The 24,023-nt window shown below is 44.3% G+C and overlaps 1 protein-coding gene across 2 annotated transcripts in view; it reads left to right on the forward strand.

The window, feature by feature from the left end:
- The first annotated feature begins 9,836 nt into the window (after positions 1-9,836).
- The window catches only part of EFCAB2 (EF-hand calcium binding domain 2), a 113,442-nt gene continuing 99,255 nt past the window's right edge, over positions 9,837-24,023 (forward strand). For both annotated transcript variants that reach the window (XM_055147544.1, XM_004605529.2), the window contains exon 1: positions 9,837-11,343. In XM_055147544.1, the coding sequence (XP_055003519.1) occupies positions 11,313-11,343 (31 nt within the window). In that variant the 5' untranslated portion in view covers positions 9,837-11,312. The remainder of the gene's footprint in view (positions 11,344-24,023) is intronic.

Genomic DNA, 24,023 nt, shown 5'->3' on the forward strand with positions numbered 1-24,023 from the left:
TAATTGCCATTGTACTTCAAGGCTATACAGAGATAGAGTTTAATAGACTAAAATGACTTCAATTGTATTCAACTGAGGCCAGAGAGATAAGACAGTATAAAGCACTTGTCTTGCATGCAACCAGCTAGCATTGAATTGTTTTTGTTTTATTCTGTTTTAATGAAAACATTGTTGTATGATCAGGGCATAAAGGATAAAATTACTAGCTCTTGACGTGCCTCAGCAAGTAGAGAAAACCTATTAGCTGTTAGCTTTTGTGTCTGCCCACTCTACCTATTGGACTGTGCTGCACACAACAGAAACCTCATAAATATTTTCTGATACTGAGTGAATCTCCCTCCCCCAATGATGGAGAGAGAGGCAAAAATGAAGAAGATGGTACCCACCTACACACAAGAGTGAGCTACTGCCTTCCTTTTATTTCTTGGCTAGGAAGGATTGCTTAATATGTAATAAGAAATGAAGACAAAAGAACTGGGTAAATCAGTTAACCAACTTCTTGATTTGACCTCCCCTCTCCCCAGCCCACTGCATAATTGACTTCTCCTTCCCACCAGTCTTTCTAAAAATAACTTCCTTTTCTAACCTCACTCCCCTGCTATAACTTCACTCTCAGTCACACCTTTTCTTTTGCCTTTGAGTATATAGCTGACCTGAAAAAGCAAACCTGGGAAGATGTTATCTTTGTGTGTCTGTATCGTCTGTGAGGCCCTCACTCAGGAATGGTGTGGCGGATCTCTGTTCTAGGGCAGTTACTGGGAAATGTGGAACTTTACCAAGGAATTAGCTTCCAACACAGGAATTTAATCTCAGTCAATTGTGATTCACAGGTTTTTATTGAGTATAAGTGGCCGTCATCACAGCCCATCCTCCATAGTCAAATTGAGGTAATAGCACAAGGTCATTTTTGGTTTAATTCTGAAGCTTTCAATGCTTGGGGGATTGCCTATAAAACATAATGGTACACATGTGTATTTTAGTGTCATTTGGTGAATAGAAACAGGAATTTTAAAAAAATCCAGTTATTTCCCCTTAACATTGTGTGTTGTATATGGTTGACTGTTCCTGCCATGTTTCTCCTAACTTTTGAAATCAAGCAATTCCCAGTCAAGAAAAAAAACATAATCATCTTATTTCCCAATGGATCTGGAGGAAAACTCATAATGAAGTTGGGTACAAGTCTCAGGGAGAGATGTTGGAGAATAATCAAGCGAGGTCTGTGAGGAATCTTACGTGGGGTGGCACATACATTTAGGCTACAGAGAGGTCATGGGCATCTCCCTGTATCAGACTGTGGACAGTTAGACATATTTAGACACAGTGGAAATGAAAATTCTCTGCTTCTATTCTTCTGTACTAGTATGTTTTCTTAATAATAAATACGTGACACCTTTGTTTAAAAGAACAATCCATGTGTGAGCCGAGGAGAGAGGTCAAAGGTCTGGAGTGCATACTTTGTGTGTAGGAGACTCAGGCTTGATCCCCAACACCATGATCCCCAACACTCAGGAACCTTGAATACTACAGGGATGACGCCACAAGTCCTGAGCTGGGAGTAACCCCTGAACACTGCCAGGTGTAGCCTAAAAATCCAAACAAAACAAAACCCCCATGTGTACACATATTTGTAATATTTATTTTTTTGTTGGAGCTTTTCTTTTGTCCTATAAGAGCCACATGGACTATTGTTTTTCTATATAAACCTTTGGAGGCAAAATAAATTGCAGTACTGACAGTACTGAAATAATCGGGTGAAGTGAGCACTACACATGCTAACGTTCCACCATCTCAGAGAGACTCAAACTTTATGAATAAAGAACCTTATCTATAAAACTTTTATAATATTATAGGATGTTTATAACATTCTTACTTGTTAATTTGACTAGTCTGCTTCCCCACAGATCATCAATGAAACCCCTAACCTTTAAAAACTGCCCCTCGGGGGCCAGAGTGATAAGAATAGCAGGCAAGGCACTCCTTACATGTGACTGACATGCAAGGTTTGATCTCTGGCAGCGCATTTGGTCTCCTGGACACCATTAGGAATGATCTCTGAGCTCTGAGTGCCACTGGCTGTGGCACAAAAACCAAAAAGCCTAGCTGTTTGTATGTGTTCAGGTCCAGCAAGGAAGGTGGAGCTGGAGAGACTGAGGTGCTCCAATCCCCCTCAGCCCCACTCTTGATCCTTCTGGATGGACAATGCTTCCTGCCAGAGAGGGAGGAGAGCAGGCCAAGTCCTGAGGCTTAATGAAGGGGAAAGTGAAAATTCCAGAGTAATATTCTGAAGCAGAATGCTCAGATGAGATTTTGAGGTTTAGCAGTGAAAAAATACCTTTCCTCTGAGAGAAGCAGTTTTGGCGTCTACCTCACAGGGTTTTTTTTTTTTTTCACATTAATGTGATAATGATACTACTATCCTTCCTGAAGGAATATTGTAATGCTTAAGATAGACCATGAAGGGGCCAAATCGATAACAAAACAGGTAGGGTGCTTGCATTCCTGGCACCCCATATGGTCCCCTTAGCCCACCAGAAATGTTCTGGAGCGCAGTGTCAAGAATAAGCACTGAGCACCACCTGGTGTGGCCCCAAACACACACACACACACAAAATAAACAAAAGGATAGTCATGCAAAATGTTTAATATGGTTCTTAGAATATAGAACATTCTTCACATGGTCTACAGTCAACAGAAATCAAATCAGAATTCAAGGAAGAACAACAGGTGGCCTCCAAGTCACAAATGAGAATTCTCCCCCTAATCATCCTATAGCCTCAGAGTAAAAAAAATAAGATATCCAAAGCTCAGAGTAAAAAATAAGATACCAAAGGGGCATGAAAGATAGTGCAGTGGGATATTGCACATGCTTTGCTTGCAGAGGCCTGGGTTCAATTCCCTGGCCTGGCATATCGTCCACTAAGCACCTCTAGGAGCAATCCCTAAGTAATAAGCTGTGAGTAGTCTCTGAGTAGGCCAAATAACTCCCCCCCAACAACACACAAAATAATAATATGTCCAATATCATATAACTAATGAACTACATGAATTGAGATTCAATTCTGGGTTTATTTATCTCTGAAAACCATTTGCTTGATTCTTCTATACAACATTATCTCCTAATGTAAAGTTAATATAAGTGAAACTGAATTTCAAAGATTTCTTTTTGGAGCAGGAAGTTAAAAATCATTCTAAAGTCAATTACCAACATGAATTTACATTTATTCTCAATTTGGGGTGAGCAAGCATAAATATTTATTGAACTTCTCACCTTTCCTCTTTCAGACATTATTTTTCAATGAATAAAAAGAACAGAGAGGGGCCCTGGAGATGGCGCAGAGAGCTGGCGAGTATGCCTGTGCATGCTGGAGGCCTGGTTTGGATCAGGATCCTGCAGTACACGGTTACTCCCTGCCTCTGACCACATCCATGTGCACCACCATACAGAGGCTGTTTGTGTGTGTTTTGTAGGAGGTGGGCCTGATGGAGGACTGCAGGGATGGGGGAAAGTAGGGAGTAATCCCCAAACAGAACAAAACAAAGCGAAGAAAAAGGAGAAGGAAAAACAAAACAAAACAGAGACTCACCGAAAGTTGCTTAGCAATGAGTATCTCTGAAAAAATCTGCTTAGGACCGGAAATGTTGAAGTAATGAATTAAACAGTGATTTTTGTGTCTATGTGCTTTAAGAGGAAACAGAAAAAAGAAATCTCTTTCTATATGCTTTGATGTGTTGAAGTGGTTAAAAACATTTGGGGAGGATGGTGATAAATTCTTCCAAAAATGTTTGCCCTTATCATTCTTTAAATGTTTAAATTACTAAGTAGAATACAACAATGATATTGTATACTTTTTTTTTTAATTTAAATTTTATTGAATCACCATGTGGAGGGTTACATAGTTCTCAGGATTATGTCAGTTATACAATACTCAAACACCCTTCCCTTCACCCGTGCCCATATTCCATCACCAACCACCCCATTAAACCTCCCGCCCCCTCCCGCCCCCCCAGTCCCCGCCCTTGTAAATGATAAGTTTCACTTCGTTTACGCTTTATCTTGGTTACAGTCCATGTTTCAACACATAACTCACTATTGTTGCTAGGGTTTCCCCCAAAAAAGAAAAGACAGTCCCACTGTCAAGGAAGCATTTGATGGCTCTCCATTGCTGAGAATGTAGAGATATTAAGTCCCGCTGTTTGTTACATAACTTTTCTATTTTTTTTCCCCCCTCGTCCCGCGCCACCGAGATCACGCCTGTTTAGTAATCACCATGCTGCCTGACAAAGGGAAAACAAACCAAAAAAGATGGTTATTTCCCGTCATCAGCCGGCGTGGGGCTCTGGCTTAGTTGATAGCCTGGTAGAATGTCTGCAAGCAGTTTCTGGAATCAAAGGTAATACGCTGGTATCGGCCCCGGCTCGAGATTCCACCAGTGTCCCGCTGTTCCAAGTACTTAATAATTTATTCCCTTGTATCCCATTCCCACGCCACCAGGTCCGTGTCAGCTTAATGGACGTCATACTATGGTTAACGCCACGCCGCGTTTCTTCCCGAGAAAGAAAGATATTTCTTCTCAGCCGGCGTGGGGATATGGCTTAGTTCAGTCTATAGAGATGGCTACCACTTTGGTAGCCTTCAATATTTCAGCAAAAGACTTACTATTCTTGTTAGGATTTCCCACCAAAGTCCGACCCGTTAAGAAGGAACCATTTCATATTGGTGATGATTAAATGACAATAGGTTGCGCGGCCATGGCAGCGGCCTCGCGGCTTTGAATTTCTGTATAAAGTCCAGGGAAAGTACAGCCAGAAATTACACGTCGCTACAAACTTTAACCCTATTATGGTCCCCCCAAAGTCCAACCCATTACAAAGGAACCATTTCATATTGCTGATGATTAGATGACATTAGGCTGCCGAGGCCGCGCGGTTTTGGGTTTCTATATAAAGTCCAGGGAAAATTCTGCCTAAAATTCTATCGTTACAATCTTTTACCCTTCAACAAAAAACTCAGTACTATTGTTTGGAGTTTTCCCCCACGGTAAGCCCTGCCAAAAAGGAACATTTACACGTTGCTGACAATCAAAAGATATTAGGTTAGATTTCTATATGAAGTCCGGGGAAAATTCTTTTGGTAATTGCATCACTCGCTGGCAGCGCCTGGGCCAGAAGCTCCGAGCACACAGTTTGGAGGCATTTTGGGGGCGCCACTCGTGTCCAAAGTGGTTCAATTGCTTCCGGGGTCGATCTCGTGCAGGGCCGGAAAGGAGCATCCCCCTTGTATACTTATTTTTAAAATTTTTTGGGTTTCGGATTCTATCCAGTGATGCTCAGGAATTACTCCTGGCCCTGCACTCAAGAATTATTCTTGGTGGTGCTTGGGGGACCATGTGGAATGCCAGGGATCGGACCTGGGTCAGCTTTGTGCAAGGCAAATTCTCTAGCCTTTGTACTATCACTGTAGCCCTAATATTGTATACTTATAAAGAAGCAGTATAGCATAGTGGTTCTGGAATCAAAACTAGTTTTCTGGTTGGTGGTCTCATTATCTGAGAATTTATGCAGTCCTGTACGTGATGATGTAACCCCTTGGTGAATTACTATTTGGGATTTGAAATTGTAAATATTTTTTCCATACTACTTTTGTTTTGTTTTCCTTTATTTATTTTTTGTTTGTTTGTTTGTTTTTGGGTCACACCTGATGTTCTGCTCACTGAGCTGTCTTTTTTTTCTTTTTAAAATATTTTTATTTGTTTCTGTTTTTTTTTTTTTTTTTTGCTTTTTGGGTCACACCCAGTGATGCTAAGGGGTTACTCCTGGCTCTGCACTCAGGAATTACTCCTGGCGGTGCTTGGGGGACCATATGGGTTGCCGGGGATCGAACCCGGATCGGCCGCGTGCAAGGCAAACGCCCCACCCGCTGTGCTATCGCTCCGGCCCCTCTTTTTAAAATATTTTAAAAATTTTTTACATGAATAACTGTGAGGTACAGTCACAGACTTACAAACTTTCGTGCTTATGTTTCAGTCATACACTGATCGAGTACCATCCCTCCACCAGTGCCCATTCTCCACCACCAATGATCCCAGTATCCCTCCCACCACCCCCACCCCTTCCCCACCTGTCCTACCTCTTCCCCACCTACCCCACCACACCTCTGTGGCAGGGCATTCCCTTTTGCTCTCTCTCTCCTTTTGGGTGTTGTAGTTTGCATTACAGTGGTCATCGTGTTTGGTCTACAGTCTACTTTCAGCCCACATCTCCCATCCCGAGTGGGCCCTCCAAGCACCCTTTACTCGGTGGTCCCTTCTCTATCTGAGCTGCCTTTCCCCCCAGCACATGAGGCCGACTTCCAAGCCATGGAGCAATCCTCCTGATATACATTGCTGAGCTGTCTTTCATCCCTGATACTTATTTTATAAGCCCAAATCCACCCCTGCCCCCACCCCCAAGTCCTGAAAAAAAGAAAAAAAAGGCATGATGTCCTAAGTGAAGTTTATAGCATCACCTCAAGCAGATTCTAGTTAGGGGAAAATAAAAGGTTTGAAGTCCACTATGCTGTTGCTAGCTGAAGCACTAGAAATCAAGCTTTGATCTCCAAGTATTCCTTCCTGGAAGGAAGTGGGGGTTTATTTCACTGTAAGAGAGTGATTTCCTTGCAAGTTCTTTGAACTTTTTTTGAGGGAGGTGGTGGTTGGGGGGCCAAGGATGGATAGGAGGCACACCCAGAAGTGTTCAAGGATCACTCCTGGTGGTGCTCAGGGGACCTATCCATAGCACCCAAGTTCTTTAAACTTTAAAAACATTAAGTTTATAAAAACTCTAAGATAGGGATTTTGGACATTGTTATTTCTATTTTTTTAGTTAATTTTAAAGCGATTATATAATTCGTCAAATTCATGAGATCCGTAATAGCAATGCCTGAGAAATTTTTTTTTCCTTTATAAAATCATTTCTTGTCTGAGGAAATTTCAATTATCACTATACTAGCAAGGTAGACACAGTTTGAAAGTAATTTATTTATTTTTTTTGCTTTTTGGGTCACACCCAGCAGTGCAGTGATTAACTCCTGGCAGTGCTTGGGGGACCATGTGGGATGCTGGGAATCGAACCCGGGTCTGCCACGTGCAAGGCAAATGCCCTACCCGCTGTGCTATCACTCCAGCCCCTGAAAGTAATTTTTTTTTTTTTTGCTTTTTGGGTCACACCCAGCGATGCTCAGGGGTGACTCCTGGCTCTGCACTCAGGAATTACTCCTGGCGGTGCTTGGGGGACCATATGGGATGCCGGGGATCGAACCCAGGTCGGCTGCGTGCAAGGCAAACGCCCTACCCGCTGTGCTATCGCTCCAGCCCCCCCTGAAAGTAATTTTTGAGGTACTGTTACATTCACCTTTTCTGAGCCAGAGAGATATTACAGCAGGTAAAGCATTTGCCTTGCACACAGCAGACCAGATTTCAATTGTCGGCCCCATATATGATCCCCTGGTGTCCCCCAGGAAATGATCCCTGAGTGTAGAGCCAGAGTGTAGAGCTCTGAGCACAGTTTGGTGAGGCCCCCAAACCAAAAAGACCAATACAACAAATAACAACTACCTCCAAACAAACCATTCCCCCTTTCTACATCATTTACATATTTTCGGCAATTGAAATAGTATTCAGATGAGACATTTTATATGCCCCTCATGGGATAGAATTGATGTCAGTGTGAACAAATTTAGCACTGTAGCACTGTCTTCCTGTTGTTCATCGATTTGCTCTAGTGAGCACCAATAATGTCTCCATTGTGAGACTTGTTACTGTTTTTGGCATATTGAATACACCATGGGGAGCTTGCCAGGCTCTGCCGTGAGGGCGGGATACTCTCGGTAGCTTTGCTGGGCTCTCTGAGAGGGACAGAGGAATCGAACCGGAGTTCGCTGTGTGCAAGGCAAACGCTCTACCCGCTATGCTATAGCTTAACTCACTATAAATGTAAACATGCAAAAGGACATAAATTGTATACATATGCATCCTTTCTATTGAAAAATTAAGTGTCACTGTTTAAAACTATGGCCTTGCTTTTCTGATTTATCACTAAAGTATAATATCAATGAATGGGGTTAAAATTAATTTTGATTCTGAAATTTTGAGAAATCATTGAGTTTAGTGAAAGAATGTTCTAACAGCACATGATATTTCAAAGCTATTAAAACTACTGTTCAGAAACAAGCTGTACTACAAAGAAAAATGAATTGTTAGCTACTGCCTAAAGTAAGCTAATATATGTAACTGAGCCAAATTGATTAGCATAATGTAAACGTTTCTTACTGGACTTTGTGGGCCTTCTTTTGGATAACCTGTTTTTTCCCCTCCTCTGTGGAAAGTTTTCCAGAGAAAGTATACACTTCAATGTATAATTAGCCAACCAATTGAAAGCTATATATTAAAATTTTTAATTCGTGTTCTTTAACTAGGCTAAGTAATATGGGTAACTAGTACCCATAAAAGTTGTACATGATTAGGACTGGAGCGATAGTACAGCTGGTAGGGCATTTGTCTTCCACACAGCGCATCGGGGTTTGATTTTCAGCATCCCATATGGTACCCTGCCAGGAGTAATTCCTGAGTGCAGAGCCAGGAGTAACCCCTGTGCATCGCTGGGTGTGACCACCCCCCCCCCAAAAAAAAAAACAAAACACTTGTACATAATTAGCTCTCTGAGGTCTCTTAGATTGGATTCTGGGGTCCATACTCACCCAAATTTATTTATTTAATTTTTCTTTTTGGGTCACACCCGGCAATGCACAGGAGTTACTCTGGCTCATGCACTTAGGAATCACCCCTGGCGGTGCTCGGGGGACCATATGGGATGCTGGGAATCAAACACCCTACCTGCTGTGCTATCACTTCAGCTCCCCCTACTCACCCAAATTTAAAGAAACCCTATTGTCTTAAATGTACTTTAGGAGTTTAGAGAAGTAGATTAATGTGTTAGAGAATAATTAAAATATTTAAAAGCTTTGCTTCTGAAGCTATTGAAAGACTAAACAGTGTCTTAATTTTAAAAATAATTATTTTATACGCATAAAAATCGAGATATTCTAGGCACGGGGGTTGCACAGCAGAGCATTACCAGGGCTCAAGAGCTGAGTTTAGTAGGTAGAATCAAGAAACAAAGTCATTGCCAATAAACTCGAGGCCCGTAGGAAGGGCCACAGAGGAAGAGGATGACAGGAAAGCGCCTCCAGAAGGTCATTGTCCTCCCCCAGCTAACAAAAGTGCATTGGTGGTGGTGCATGTTGGGGGAGGGAGAAAGGAGGGAAAAGCTTTCCAACAAAAAAACGGAGCTGAAAACGTCTTGCAGGGGTGGGGAACCATTTTTCTGCCAAGGGCTATTTGGATATTTATAACTTCGCTGGAGACACTCAGTACAGACAGATGGGGCTTGCGGCAGCCAATGACAAGCGAGCCAGCAAATACGGTGCTAGACCATGTGATTTCGGGGTACCGTTCTCAGCCTTAGAGGGGGTGAAAGGTATATCCGAGACCAAAGTTGGGATTTCTTACTTTTATTTCAAATCCTTTCATTATCTAAATGAATAGTTGAGTCTTTAAAAACTACACTGAGTATATTTAACTATATAAGTATACTTATACATCAATAAGGTAACTATTTAAATATAATATAAATTAACATAAAATTAACAACATAAATATCTACATACATAAATATTTGGTGGTGTTAACTCCACAACTCGTCATTTTATGTAACTTCTAGTATAATTCACTCGTTCATATTCAGTTTCAAAGAATGCTGATAACAGTATCATATGTATTTTTTCTAGAAGTAGATTTTTAACGGATGAGCAAGTTTGCTTTAGGGTTTGCTGAGGGATTACAAAACACGAAGGGGACATTAAGACCGTTAATAAGAACATAAAATATTTTTTTATTATTGCATTTAAAAGACCTCTTAAAATTGAGTTATAAATTGCTTTTACATAACATTGGCATCACACACACACACAGCAAAATCATGCGCAATTGGATTTTGCATATATATAATCGCTTGAACCACATCATTAGCCGTATCGTTAGACACTGTTTTCTGAAAAGAAATTCTAGCACAGTGAACTTGAGCTAAGACCGAGTCAGCATCACCCTACAGTGCAGTTTCAGAAAAGCGGCCTGTACAACTCTCCCAAGAGAAGTTTTCAGTGCAGGACATGTCACATTTCACATCGAAGACCGCGAGGACTCGGCGCGCGGGGCCGCTAGGACCTATGCTGTAGGAAACTCGCGGCCGTGACGCCGCGCGCAGAGGAGCGCCTCGGGCACGTTTCCGTAGTTGTTTCTCTCCTCTGAGAGGAGCCCAACGGCCCCGCCTTTCCCGCGTTAGCTCCAGCTCCCCCGGGCCGAGCGCCAGGCGCGGGGCCGGAGTCGAGCAGCTCCGGCGTCCCCCGGGAGGGGAGAGGGACGCAGAGGCGGGCGGCGGGATTCTTTCCCCGCCCGGGGGCTCGGCCGACGCGCTTTACCGCCTGCGGTTCAAAAACTAGAATCAGAGAAAAACCGCGGGGCCGGAGCGCGAGGCCAGCGGGTAGAGCGTTCACCTCGTGGCCGCCGACACCCGCGGGGTCTCCCGAGCACTGCCAGGAGAGACTCCCGAGTGCAGAGCCAGGAGCAAGCTTCGAGCGCCACCGGGACGTACCCCCCAAACCGAAGAAAAAAATAAATCGCGCCACGTTGTACAAACTGGAGAGGCAGGGGACAGAGGCGCGCGCGCGCGTGTGGGAGAAAGATCCTCAGAGGGATCAGGAATCTGGGGAAAGGAAAGGGCTCCGAAGTTCATTATATAAAAAGTTCTTCGTGGGGGCTGGGGCGATAGCACAGCGGGTAGGGCGTCTGCCTTGCACGTGGCTGACCCGGGTTCGATTCCCAGCATCCCGAGCACCGCCAAGGGTAATTCCTGAGTGCAGAGCCAGGAGTAACCCCTGTGCGTTGCCCCGTGTGCACCCCCCCTCCCCTACAAAAAAAAGTTCTTAGTGGCCAGCGGCATTTCACTTTTCTTTGGCTGGAGTCCGGCGTCAGTGGCGGGCGGCGGGACGGTGTTTGTGGGTCGCAGCGGCAAGGGTCAGGAAGGGCATCCGCCGGGCACCTATCCACAAGCCCCCCTTCTCTCCCCCACCCCCGGCGCCCCCGCCCCGCGTCTCCTTCCTCCCGCCCCGCGGCGCCGCTGGGGTGAGCGAGGCTCGCCGCGGGGGCCCGCGCCGGGGCAGGGACACCGCGAGCGAGGCTAACCCCAGGCGTCTCCCGGGAGACGGGCTCCGCCACAAGATGGCGGCCGAGAAAGAAACGGACGTCCCAGGTAAGAGGCGCCGGGCAGCGGCGGCCCTGCCTCCGGCCCCGCGCGGACTGCCCGGGGAGGCCGCGACCGCAGCGCCCCGCGGCCGGAAGGCGGGGATGAAAGGCTCCCGCAGCCTTCCCGGGCGCCGCCCGGCCCGCCCGCGGCTCCCCCCACCGCGGCCCCCTCAGGGCCCCGCCCCCGGGGCCCCGCCGCTTTTCCGCTCCGTTGGCGGCCCCGGGCGGCCATGGCGGCCTCCTCCCCGGCGCGCCGCCTCCCCAAGGCCACTCGGGGCCCTCGGCGCCGCCTGGCGCGTCCGCCGCAGTCGCGGCTGGGGACTGGCGGGGGCGGGCTTGTGAGGTCGGGGAGCCGCGCCGGCCCCAGTTGCCCGAGAGCCGCCGCCACCATTTTGCCTCCTCCAGTGAGACGTGGGACGGCGGCGGCCTCAGCGTCACGGGCGCCCCCTCGGGCGCCTCCAGCTCCCCGAGCGCTCGGCCCGCGCGCGCCGCCCGTCTAGTGTCTGAAAAACAAAACCACCCGAGCGGGAAGCGCCCAGGCGCGCGGGGACGCGGAGGGGCCTCGCGCGCCCGCCGCCCCGCGCCACCCAGCGTCCGGGCCCGGCGTGGGGCGTTTCGGGTGCGGGCGCGCGCAAGCCTGACGACCCACTTTCATTTCTGAGACTTTTTTTTTTTTAACCTTTTGAGATGAGCGATGAGATTGCAAACTTGGTTCTCTATCTTTTTCTTGGCTCGAGGCTGTTGGTGTTTGGTAAACACAGCAAAAGCTTTAAAAGCCTAGAATTGTCGAGGTTAAAGATCGTGGAAACGAAACTAACTCACTAAACGAAACTCGGCCTTTCCTGAAGGCAGCCAACACGGTAGCAAGGAATCAACCGTTTCTTAAAGTGGAACAAAGTGTAATCAGGTTAATATTTACTAGTGACAAGTCAGATTTAGTCACTTGTCCTTGGCGGTCCCAGAAAAACCGAGAAACACAGGAAGATGCCATAGATCGGGCTATAAATAGTGGCAATGCTTTTTAAAGTGGTATCCTTTTAAAAAAAAATTCGGCTGCTAAGCAGAGCCCTGGCAGCTGAAGACCTCTGGAACCCAGCCACAGCTATGCTCAAGGCCACTCTCCACACGCTTGGATGAGCCTCTCACATGAAGGAACCAGCAGAGGAACCCAGGTGTGCAGACCGGGGCTGAGATCTCCAAGCCTGCGGATCAGGATTGGGCCTCTTCTGCCCAGATTCCCCCATTTCCAATAGCTAGGCGGTCATATTCACAAACTGCCACCCCCTCTATCCCCCCTTATCTCACCAACAGCTAAGATCCAGAGACTATAAAACCAGGTTCCTGGAACAACATCTTATAGCCTAGTTCTTCCTCTCAGAGAACAAACACGGCAAGCTACTGGAGTTTTCCTGCCTGCTCAAAGAGCCTGGCAAGCTCCCCGTGGCGTATTCATATGCCAAATACAGTAACAATAATGGATTTCATTCTGCTGACCCTGAAAGAGCCTCTAATGTGACACCATTGGGAAAGACAAGTAAAGAGAGGCTGCTAAAATCTCAGGGCTAGGACTAATGGAGTCCTTACTGGGCCCGCAGGAGCAAATTGACGATCAGTGCGCTGATAGTGATTTTTTTTTGGAGAGGTGGGTTGAGGGTGGGGCTCTCTGAGCTTCGCTCAGGACTTACTTGTGGCTGCAGTTCCTGAGATCTCTGGAAAGCTCAGGGGAACCATATGTGGTGAGGGGGATTCAATCCAGGCTGGTGGTGTGCAAGGCCGCTGTCCCCCCTGCTGTAGCACTGTAGCACTGTCATCTCGTTGCTCGAGCGGGCACTAGTAACATCTCCATTGTGAGAATTTTGTTACTGTTTATGGCATATCGAATACACCACAGGTAGCCTGCCAGGCTCTGTTGTGCGGGAGGGATACTCTCAGTAGCTTGCCGGGCTCTTTGAGAGGGACAGAAGAAATGAACCTGGATCAGCCGTGTGCAAGGCAAACGCCCTACCTGCTGTGCTATCTCTCCAGTTCAAACACACACACACACACACACACACACACACACACACACACACACACACACACACATACCAGACCGCCTGCTTCCGTGCACTGAAGACAAGGGGGAGGGAGCGGCATTCCCTGCCACTGCACCACAGGGCACCACACCCCCTGCTGTACTAGCATCAAATATTTTTATTTAGAAAAATGTAAGGAGAGCGAGTAAATGAGAGTACCTGCAGATTGTGATGGGGCAGCAGAGTGTACCTGAAAATAATGTGCTGATTTAAAAGAATGTTAAGTCCTAAGAAAATGATTAATTTGGGGGATCCCGAGTGATAGTACAACTGGTGGGGCGCTTGTCTTGGCTGTAGCCCCTTTGGTTCAATCCCCAGCATCCCATATGGCCCCCTGAGCCCCTCGTTGTGGCTCCACAACGAAACAAAGGTTAATTGTTTTAAGATTAATTTTTAAACTTCCTGCAGGAAATCAAATTAGTTTTTTGTTTGGGGGTCTTTGAGAGGGTGTTTGGGCTATGGTGCTGGGGGACTACTGGCCTGTGCTAGGGGTCCAGCTGGGTCTGTGCATGCAAGGCAAAGTGCTTAAACACCTCTTGTGCCCCAGATAACTGCCTTTCATTTATTCAATTCTTATATTTACAAAGATTTGTTGATGTAAAGGAAAAGGCATTAGATGAATTAAGTTTAGTATGCCCATATATATTAGGGTTGGAGTGATAGCGCAGCGGGTAGAGCGTTTTGCCTTGTATTTGGCCAACCCAGATTCGATTCCTCCGCCCCTCCCGGAGAGCCCAGCAAGCTACTGGAGTATCCTGTCCGAATGGCAAAGCCTGGCAAGCTACCCGTGGCGTACTTGATGTCAAAAACAGTAACAAGTCTCACAATGGAGATGTTACTGGTGCCTGCTTGAGCAAATCAATGAGCAATGGAATGACAATGATACAGTGATAACGTGATATACATATTAAAGATTTGATTAAGTCAGGGGCTAAAGAGTAGTACAGTTGGTAGGGTGCTTGACTTGTTGGGTATGTCTCCCCCCAAAACAGAAAAAAATTATCTAATTTGATTTGATCATTATGAAAAACTACCCTTGATTATGCTGCAGATAAGGTTGTATTTCTCTGCTTTTTGAAAAAATGGTTTTGGAGGTTAGCATTACGTAAGGGTTAGTTTCCAATCTTATTGTTATTAATTTTTTTTGGTTTTTGGGTCACACCCGGCGATGCACAGGGGTTACTCCTGGCTCTACGCTCAGGAATTACCCTTGGTGGTGCTCAGGGGACCATATGGGATGCTGGGATTCGAACCCAGGTTGGCCTCGTGCAAGGCAAACGCCCTACCCGCTGTGCTATCACTCCAGCCCCTAGTTTCCAATCTTTTGAACTACCTCTCTGGCCTCTACCTTTACATTTAAATTTATTTGGAGGAAAAATGGTTTTGTTTAAAATCATGGAAGTAATGACTGACAAAAGCTGACATTCATTCAGCTGGAATATGTAATATCTATGGAAGCATTCTACTTAAGTGGGAACTTTGGTGTGTTGCTTGGAGGAATGGGGGAGCAAAGTCTCAGGAAGTGAGACAGCTACTGTCACTTGCTTGCCTGGGTCTCTTGACCTGAAGTGCCTAGGGAGTGAGTTTAGGACTGAAAAGGTGTAATGCATGAACATTAGGACCCTTGCTTCACACTGTTTCCACAGGCAGCCTTTGAGCTGTACCTGAGAACCGATTGGTCCATGTGGAGTGGGAATTGGTTCCTCCCACCAGAGATTGTGGGGGAGCCATGGTTCTCAGGCCAGAGTGAAGATTTGCTTTTTTACAGGGAAAGAAAACTCAATCCCAATCTCATCTCACGTTTCCCAGGTTTGTTGTCTACTCTAGCAGAAAGGAATTTCAGAAGCCACATAGTGAGGCCAAGTGCTCTTATTTAGGAAATGTGAGAGAAATTATAGAAGAGGGAACCCCATGACATAAGAGAAAAGAATTACACATCCCAGATTGGGATGTGGGTTATTCCAGAATGGAATTCCAGCACTTGCCTTTGCAAAGTTAGTCTTATAAAGTATTCACAGATTGCTCTGGCTCGGGTCTTTTTGTGTTAGCTAAGAATTCTTTGGTAGGAAAAAGGACTTAGAACTTTTGGTGGTCTTCTTTCATATTCTTTTTGTTTGGGGGATTTGGGGCCAGACCTGATGGTGATCAATATTTGGAATTAAACCTGGGCGCTTGCCTCATGCAGGGCAAGTACCTTTACCCCTTTACTGTTTCTTTCCAGACTTTCTTTCATATTCTTACTTTAAAAAAAAAATTCTTAAATTCTTGCTGTTGTTTCTCTTCTAAGTGTTTCCAGTCTGGTGCTGACTCCTTTCAGCCTCATCAGGCCTCAGTTCCTGCATCTCCGAAGGCACCCAGCATTTGTACTTTGGGGTTGGCGAAAGGGCTCTTCTGTTTTAGATCCTGTCTTGGTTTGTTACTTCCTAAAACTCATTGCCAAGGGACTGTCATCTGACCACCAACCTACCTCTAGAGGATACAAAGTTTTTTTTTTTTTTTTCCAAAACCAAACATTTTTCTTCCTAGAAGGCTCAGCTTTGTTAGGGTCCTCTTAACAGTGTTGGGGGAGAACACTTGCCTGGTCTGAGCAACCTGTGTGCCAGACACAGTGCCAGGTGAGTGATAGCTTTCATCTGTGCACAGCAATGGGCCCCAGAGAAAGCTTATCAGAAAAGCAGCAGCTCAGTCCCTGCCCTGCTGAATCAGAGTGGTTTTTCTCAAGCTGATCATGGATCCATGCATCTATTAAAGAAGCACTGCTATACACCCCCTTTACCTTTTGTTTTGTTTTGTTGGATGGGGGCTACTCCCGTTAGTGCTCAGTGGGACCATGTGGTACCAGGGATCAGACCGAAGCTCACATATGCAAAGCACATATTCCTGCCCTTTGAACCATCTGCTTTCATAACAGTTTTATAAATTAACTTCATTACAGTTTCAAGGACACTATGAAATAAAGGTATGTTGCCTGAAAAAAAAAAAAAGAGAGACTTGGAATACTATGTTTGAACATTCAACTCCTATACTTCTCAGCTCTGGTTTCAGAAATTACATCATCTGATTAATTAAGATTGATCAGGCTTTGAGGATTCACTCTAACTAAACTCATTCCAGAGTGATATGAACCTGAATGAATCATTAAATAAGGGCATGGTAATATATTCACTAGAAAGCTGATCTTGGCAGCATTTTATGAAACTTTGGGAAGATGCACTTAGAGGTTGTTTATTGCATTCTTCTCAAAAAAGTTCCTTGATGATAGGCCTGAAAGATAGAACATGGTTAAGGCATTGAACTTGCCTTTAGCCACCGTGGGTTTGGTGCACCCCAGAACTGCGTATGTTCTTTTGAGCACAACCAGGAGTTGCCCCTGAGCACAGAGCCCAAGCCCCCCGCCACCCCTTCAACAACAGTTGTTTGATGAACATGGAATCACTCAAAAGAAAGAATAGTGTTGAAGGATATATTCATTACCATATAAACTTCAAGAGATTGGAGACCATTTCTGTTGTTATACTCAGTGTCTTACAGAATACTTAAGCACAGCAGAAACCCAATAAATATTTGTTTTATTCAGACCAGTTTGAATTAAAGCTGCTTCTGTTTTAGCCAATTGATACTTCGCAAAAATCTTTTTTTTTTTCTCTTTTTGGGTCACACCCGGCATTGCACAGGGGTTTACTCCTGGCTCATGTACTCAGGAGTTACTCCTGGCGGTGCTTGAGGCACCATATGGGATGCTGAGAATCGAACCCGTGTTGGCTGAGTGCAAGGCAAATGCCCTGCTTGCTGTGCTATTGCTCCAGCCCCACAAAAATCATTTTCATATTTATAAGTACCTAAGTCTATTGTTAAGGTGTTTAGTTTTTGTTTTTTCTTCTCCTATTTTATTTATTTATTTATTTAATTTTATTTTTTCTCTTTTTGGGTCACACCCGGCGATGCACAGGGGTTATTCCTGGCTTTGCACTCAGGAATTACTCCTGGCAGTGCTCAGGGGACCATATGGGATGCTGGGATTCGAACCTGGGTTGGCCGAGAGCAAGACAAACGCCCTACCCGCTATACTATCGCTCCAGCCCCCCTTATCCTATTTTAGATAAGCCATATATACTTGTTTCTTCTGCTTCAGTGAACACTTTTTGAGAGCCAGGTTGTTTATTGCATTCTTCTCAAAAAAGTTCTTTGTAGCAATGTGTCTTTTAAGTCGTCTTTAATTTTGATTTTTTTTAAGTTTTACAAGTGTTGAGAATACTGTTAATAAAAAATAAGTCCATAGCAGGGTAGCACAGCGGGTAGGGTGCTTGCCTTGCATGCGGCCGACCCAGGTTCAATTCCTCCATCCCTCTCGGAGAGCCTGGCAATCTAGCGAGAGTATCCCGCCCGCATGGCAGAGCCTGGCAAGCTACCCGTGGCATATTCGATATGCCAAAAACAGTAACAACAAGTCTCACAATCGAGACATTACTGGTGCCCACTCGAGCAAATCGATGAACAACGGGACTACAGTGCTATAGTGCTATTATATTTACTTTATAAAATTTTAAAATAATGTACACTTAAATTATTATGCTTGTTTCTAGCATTTTAATGCTTTAACATATTATCTTTTCCCCTAGATTTAAAATTGTACATAGTGTTAGCTAAGAAAAACGAGAACTAAAATCTTAGAATCAAATTAATTAAAAGTTTTAGTTGATTTCATTTTTTTTCCTGAAGAATGTTTGAAATAAAGTAGGAAAAGTCAATTTCATTTGTGTGTATGTGTGTGTCTGTGGATGGGAGTTTTGGGCCACACTGAGCAGTGCTTAGGGCTTACTCCTGGCTCTGTACTCAGGGATCACTCCATCAGGTCTTGGAGAACTATATGTGGTACGGGGACTAAACCTGAGTCTGGAGCATTCAAGCCAAGGGTATTTACCTGCTGCACTGTAGTGTTTGGGGCCACACCTGTCAGTGCTCAGGGCTTATTCCTGGCTCTGTGCTCAGGGATCACTCCTTGTAGGGCTTGGGGAACTATCTGTGGTACCAGGGATTGAACCTGGGTCTGGCATGTGCAAGGCAAGTACCTTTCCTGCTGTACAGCCTCTTTGGCCCAGAAAATTCAATTCTGAAGGCCTATCATTTTTTTAAAGCTTTGTTGGTCAGAACATTTTTTTCCTTTTTGTTCTGTTTAAAGGAAGAACTGTTTTTGGTATCTTTAAATCTTATTTTATTGTTTCTGTCTCACAAACACTTTTATTTTTTCTTGGTGAAGCAAGGTAGTTTTTATTGGAACTTGTTTAGAAAGATGTGAGGAGAGAGAGGGAGAAGTACATGTTGATGAGAGAACACAAGCATCTTCAGAGTGAAAATTAGCAAGCTAAAAAACAGAGAAAAGCAAGTGACATATGTGTTCAAGAGAGAGCACAGGCTTTAACAGCAAGCTTCCAAACACTTCTATGTAGGACTGTAAGACTTGTTTATAATTAGAATCATGTCTATGAAATGAACTGCATAGAAATAAGATACTAGATTTTTGGCACACCTTTTGTTTTTGGGAAGTCATGTCAGTTTATTTATTTATTTATAGATTCACCATGAGGTACAGTAATAAAACTTTTGTGTTTGAGCTTTGATCATACAGTCATCAAACACCCATCCCTTCACTAGTACACGTGTTCCATCCCCATTATCCTCCTCGCCCATCTCACACCTCCCCTTGCCTGTGTGGTAGACAATTTGCACAATATTTCCACAATACTCTCTTTTTCTACTTTAGTTACCGTTGATATTTTGAGACCAGTCCCATCACCACTCATACCTGTGGAAAAGGCAATGCTAGATAATGTGTTTTGTATTGCTTGTTATGGATACAATATAATGTTGTGTGGCTGCAAGAGCGGCTGTGTGTTCTAGGAATTCTAAAATTTTAATAATTAGGGTCTGAAGAGATCACTGCAGCAAGTTGCTTGGGTCCGAGATTCATTTGTGTGTCTCTGGATCATGGCCATGTGGGAGCTTAAATAGATGTCGGCCGGATGTGGCATCATCTCAGAGTCCCATCGGGGCGGGGGGAAGGAGAAGGGCCACCTCCTCCCCTGTCCCATGAGGCCTGGTGTTTCCCGCCACCGCCACTCATACATGGAGCTTGTAGCTGACTTCTAGAAAATGGCAGCTGCCGGGAATCCTAGAGGGCAGACCAGCACCTGCCCTTGTCTGGAGTAGCCCAGCGGAAACGGCCGACTGCAAAGTCTAGGACCATCTCTGCAGCAAGGTACTGGGGTCCAAGATTCATTTGTATGTCCCATGTCAGTTATTTTTGAAAGCCTCAAATAGTCACAGGTTCACTCTAAGATTTACTATTTTTGTTGTGCTAAAATATTGTTTCTTATTTTGCATAGTTTGATAACATTGCTTAGCGAAGAGCATCCAATTTGGCTATCAGATAACTTCTGGATAGATGATATTTTTCACTTAAATTTTTTTTTTCTTGTGTTGTGCCTATTCTCTTAAAACCTAAAGTAAAAAAAAAAAACCCTAGAAATTACAGATGAATTAATTTTGCATGTCATTAATTTTTCAAAGTGAACTGTTGACACTGCAGAGTGTGGAATAGTAAAACAGGTAAGCTTTGAATTCCAGCTTCCTTAAGCTCTTTCTGATTTAATCAAGATGGTAAGCCTTAATTTCCTGAAAAAAATAGTTATACTTGTTTCTAATATTGGAGGATAGTGTCTTTTTAGTCTTTATTCCCCTAGCATCTACTACAATGCCTGGATTAAAGAAATGCTGAATGGAAGGAAAGTACTTGGCACATTCTAGGGAATCTTTGTGATATAAAATCTAAGAGTTAAGAAAAACTTAAGTTTAACAACCAATTGCTGACATGATATATTCATGCATATTTTGGAAGTCACAGTCAGTTTTCTCAGTGTTTTTGGCTGATAAATATATAGATAACAAACTGAAGAAGAAAATAATTTATTGAAATCTAATTCTATTTTTTCATTTTTTTGGTCTTCCAAACAGTGCTCGGGAGACTCAGAGGCCCTTTTGGATGATTGGGCTGACCAGTTAATGCAAGAGCTCGAGGATATGATGCTGCTCAGGCCCTATGGTGTCAGTGTTGGGGATTATTTTGCCCCCGACCCCCTCGCCCTCTCCCGGTGCTGGGAAGCTCTGAGAACATGTCTGGAGTGGTGCTTGGGGTTCTTTAAGTCTAAGTGGGAGATGTTCAGTGGACCATCTATGGCCAGAATTGAACAGGACTGGGCATATGCCAACTCTAACACACTGTCCTGTCTCTTGCCCCCTGAAGCCTAACTCAGACTTAAAATTTGCAGAAAATCTGGACTAAAATTAATTTTTGTGGGGACACTGATGCTGGGAAATGTACACTGGTGGAGGGATGGGTGTTGGAATACTGTATGACTGAAGTCCAATTACGAACAGCTTTGCAAGGATCTGACAGTGATTCAAAAAAATTATTGCTATACTAATCAAGTCTTTTCAGGAACTCATAATTAAAAAATTCAGAGAGCCCCTATGCTTTGGTTTTTCATTTTTTAATTTAATTTATTTTTTTGACTTTTGGATCACACCCAATGTTGCCCAGGGGCTGCTCCTGGCTGTGTCAGGAATCATTCCTGGTGGCATGGGAGGACTACGCAGTGCTGGGAATGGAACCAGGCTTCATGTGAGCAAAAAATGCACTCAGTCTTTGAGCTGACTCTCTGGTTCTGTGTTTTATTTTTAGATTTCATTGCTTGTATTATTATTATTAACATTCATTATCATCATATTTTGTATGTATGGTTCTGGGGATTAAGCCTAGTAACCCACACTTGCAAAACAAGTACTTTACTGCTGAGCTACATCTGCAGCCCTGTTTGGTTTATTTTTTGGGTTGTGGTGTGGGATATGGATTGGGTTTGGGCCATACTAGCTGTGCTCAGGGCTTACTCTTGGCTTTGTGTTCAATAGTTAGACCTGGGGTACTCGGGCAACCATTTGTGGTACTGGGGATTGAGCTAGAGTCAGCTGTATACAAGGCAAGTGCCTTAACCCCTACACAGCCCCTCCAGCCTGCTTTGGTTTGTTATATACCCCTATGCATTTATATTCATATGTGTATGTATATATATATATACATATATATGTATACACACATATTTTCTGGGGGGTGCTGCACCTGGCAGTGTTCAGTGATTACTCCTGGTTCTTCACTCAGGAATTACTCTTGGTGCTTAGAGAACCATATGGGATGTCAGGGATCAAACCTGGGTTGGCCACATGCAAGGCAAGCGCTCTACCCATGGTGCTGTCTCTCTGGCCCTCAAATATATTTTATAAAGGTAAGAAAAGTGATAAGCATAAAGAATGGTTATTTCAACGTTCTTTATAAATTTGAGAATGTGGGAAAAAGTCTACTTATCCAATAGGGGGATGTATAATAAGATATATATCGACTTGTTGATGTAGTCATTTAATACATAATTAAAAATCATGTGAAAGGATTGTAGGGAATCACAGAAGATGATATCAGAGTAGTTAGATTTTCATGGACATTCTTTAAAAGTGTCATTATTTAATTATTTCCTTAAAAAATTTAAAATCCATTTAGAAACTTCTATATTTTTAAAATATTTATGCTTATGGGGCTGGAGCAATAGCACAGTGGGTAAGGTGTTTGCCTTGCACGCGGCCAATCCGGATTCGATTCCCAGCATCCCATATGGTCCCCCGAGCACCGCCCGGAGTAATTCCTGAGTGCAGAGCCAGGAGTAACTCCTGTGCATCACTGGGTGTGACCCAAAAAGCAAAAAAAAAAAAAAAAAAATTTGCGCCCGACCCGGGTTTGATTCCCAGCATCCCATATGGTCCCCTGAGCACTGCCAAGGGTAATTCCTGAGTGCAGAGCCAGGAGTGACCCCTGTGCATCACTGGGTATGACCTAAAAAGCAAAAAAAAAAAAAAAATTATGCTTATAAATTTGATGTTTTGGGGTCACACTGGGCAGAGCTCAGGGATCACTCCTGGTGGGCTTGGGGGACCATATGCAGTGCCGGATATCTAACCCAGGTTGGCTGAGTGCAAGGCAAGCACCCTACATGCTGGACTATTGCTCTGGCTCCGACCTATAAATTGCCCTTACCGTAACATTGGTGAAAACAATATTTACCAAGTCCAGACCTTGAGAAAAAGCTTTGTAAACATCTCATATACAATTTATAGATATGAAAAGTATAGTAAAATAACTATATTCAAATATAACAGCAAACTTGGGATCAAAAGACCTGGGCTTGAATTTTTTTTTTTCTTTTTGGGTCACACCCGGCGATGCACAGGGGTTACTCCTGGCTTTACGCTCAGGAATCACCCTTGGCGGTGCTCAGGAGACCATATGGGATGCTGGGAATCGAACCCGGGTCGGCCGCGTGCAAGGCAAACACCCTACCCGCTGTGCTATCACTCCAGCCCCTGGGCTTGAATTTGAACACATTCTTCTTTTAAAGGTTTTACTTAGACTTGTTACTTAATTTCTCTAAACTTCACCTTATAGTTCTTACTTCTAATTAACCCATCCTCATAAGTATAGGTAGCGAGCTCAATGCCTAGTAGCCTTCATACTTCATTTAAGCGGGCACAGAGACACTAGAAAACATTTGCCTAAGTCAATCCAGAGATATAGATCCACTATAAGATTTAAATTTATTAAAAAAATTTTTGTTTGGGGCTGGAGCAATCACACGGCGGGTAGGGCATTTGGCTTGTACACGACCGACCTGTTTCGGTTCCCAGCATCCCATATGGTCCCCTTAGGACCTCCAGCAGTAATTCCTGAGTGTAAAAGCCAGGAGTAACCCCTGTGCATGGCCAGATGTGACCCAAAAAGAAAACAAAATTGTTTCTTTTTGGACCACACCCAGCAGTGCTCAAGTGTTACTCCTGCCTCTACTGTCAGGAATTATTTCTTACAGCATTCAGGGAACCATTTGGAATGCTGGGGATCGAATCTGGGTTGGCTGTGTGCAAGGCAAATGATGTAGCAGGTATACTATTGCTACAGGCCCTACATTCTTTTTTTGGTGGTGGGGGCATACCTGGCTGTGCTCAGAGCTTATTTCTGGCTAAGAACATGAAATCTGTAGTCAGTCCTATGGCTTCAAATTCAGCTCAGTCATCAGAGCTGGGCAAAGTAGCTTTTATAATTTCTTCATATGTCCAGCGGAGGAGAATAATAGAGCCTATCTCAATTGGTGGTGAATGTAGCCGAGTTCATGTATTGTAAGTCTGTTGAATGTCATCAGTCATTACACTGAGTCTGATACTATGTTAGAAATATTGGAGAATAGAATGAATTTGGGCCTTGCATTTTTGTTTTTCCCTTTTCCTTCATTTTCGCGCCACACCCAGCAGTGCTCAGGCTAGTGTTCAGAGGGACCATATGTAGTGTTCAGGGAAACTATATGTGATGCTGGGGGTTGAACAGGGTTGATTGTGTGCAAGGTAAGCTCCTTAACCCTGATACTGTCTCTTTGAGGGCCTTGTATTCATGAATTATATTAAGAGAACCATAGCTGCTTCGTTGTTTATTCCTCGTTCCTTCCCTGTGTTGGTGTTGTGATAA

The sequence above is a fragment of the Sorex araneus genome, chromosome 9 (genome assembly GCF_027595985.1).
Source record: "Sorex araneus isolate mSorAra2 chromosome 9, mSorAra2.pri, whole genome shotgun sequence".
NCBI lineage: Eukaryota > Metazoa > Chordata > Mammalia > Eulipotyphla > Soricidae > Sorex > Sorex araneus.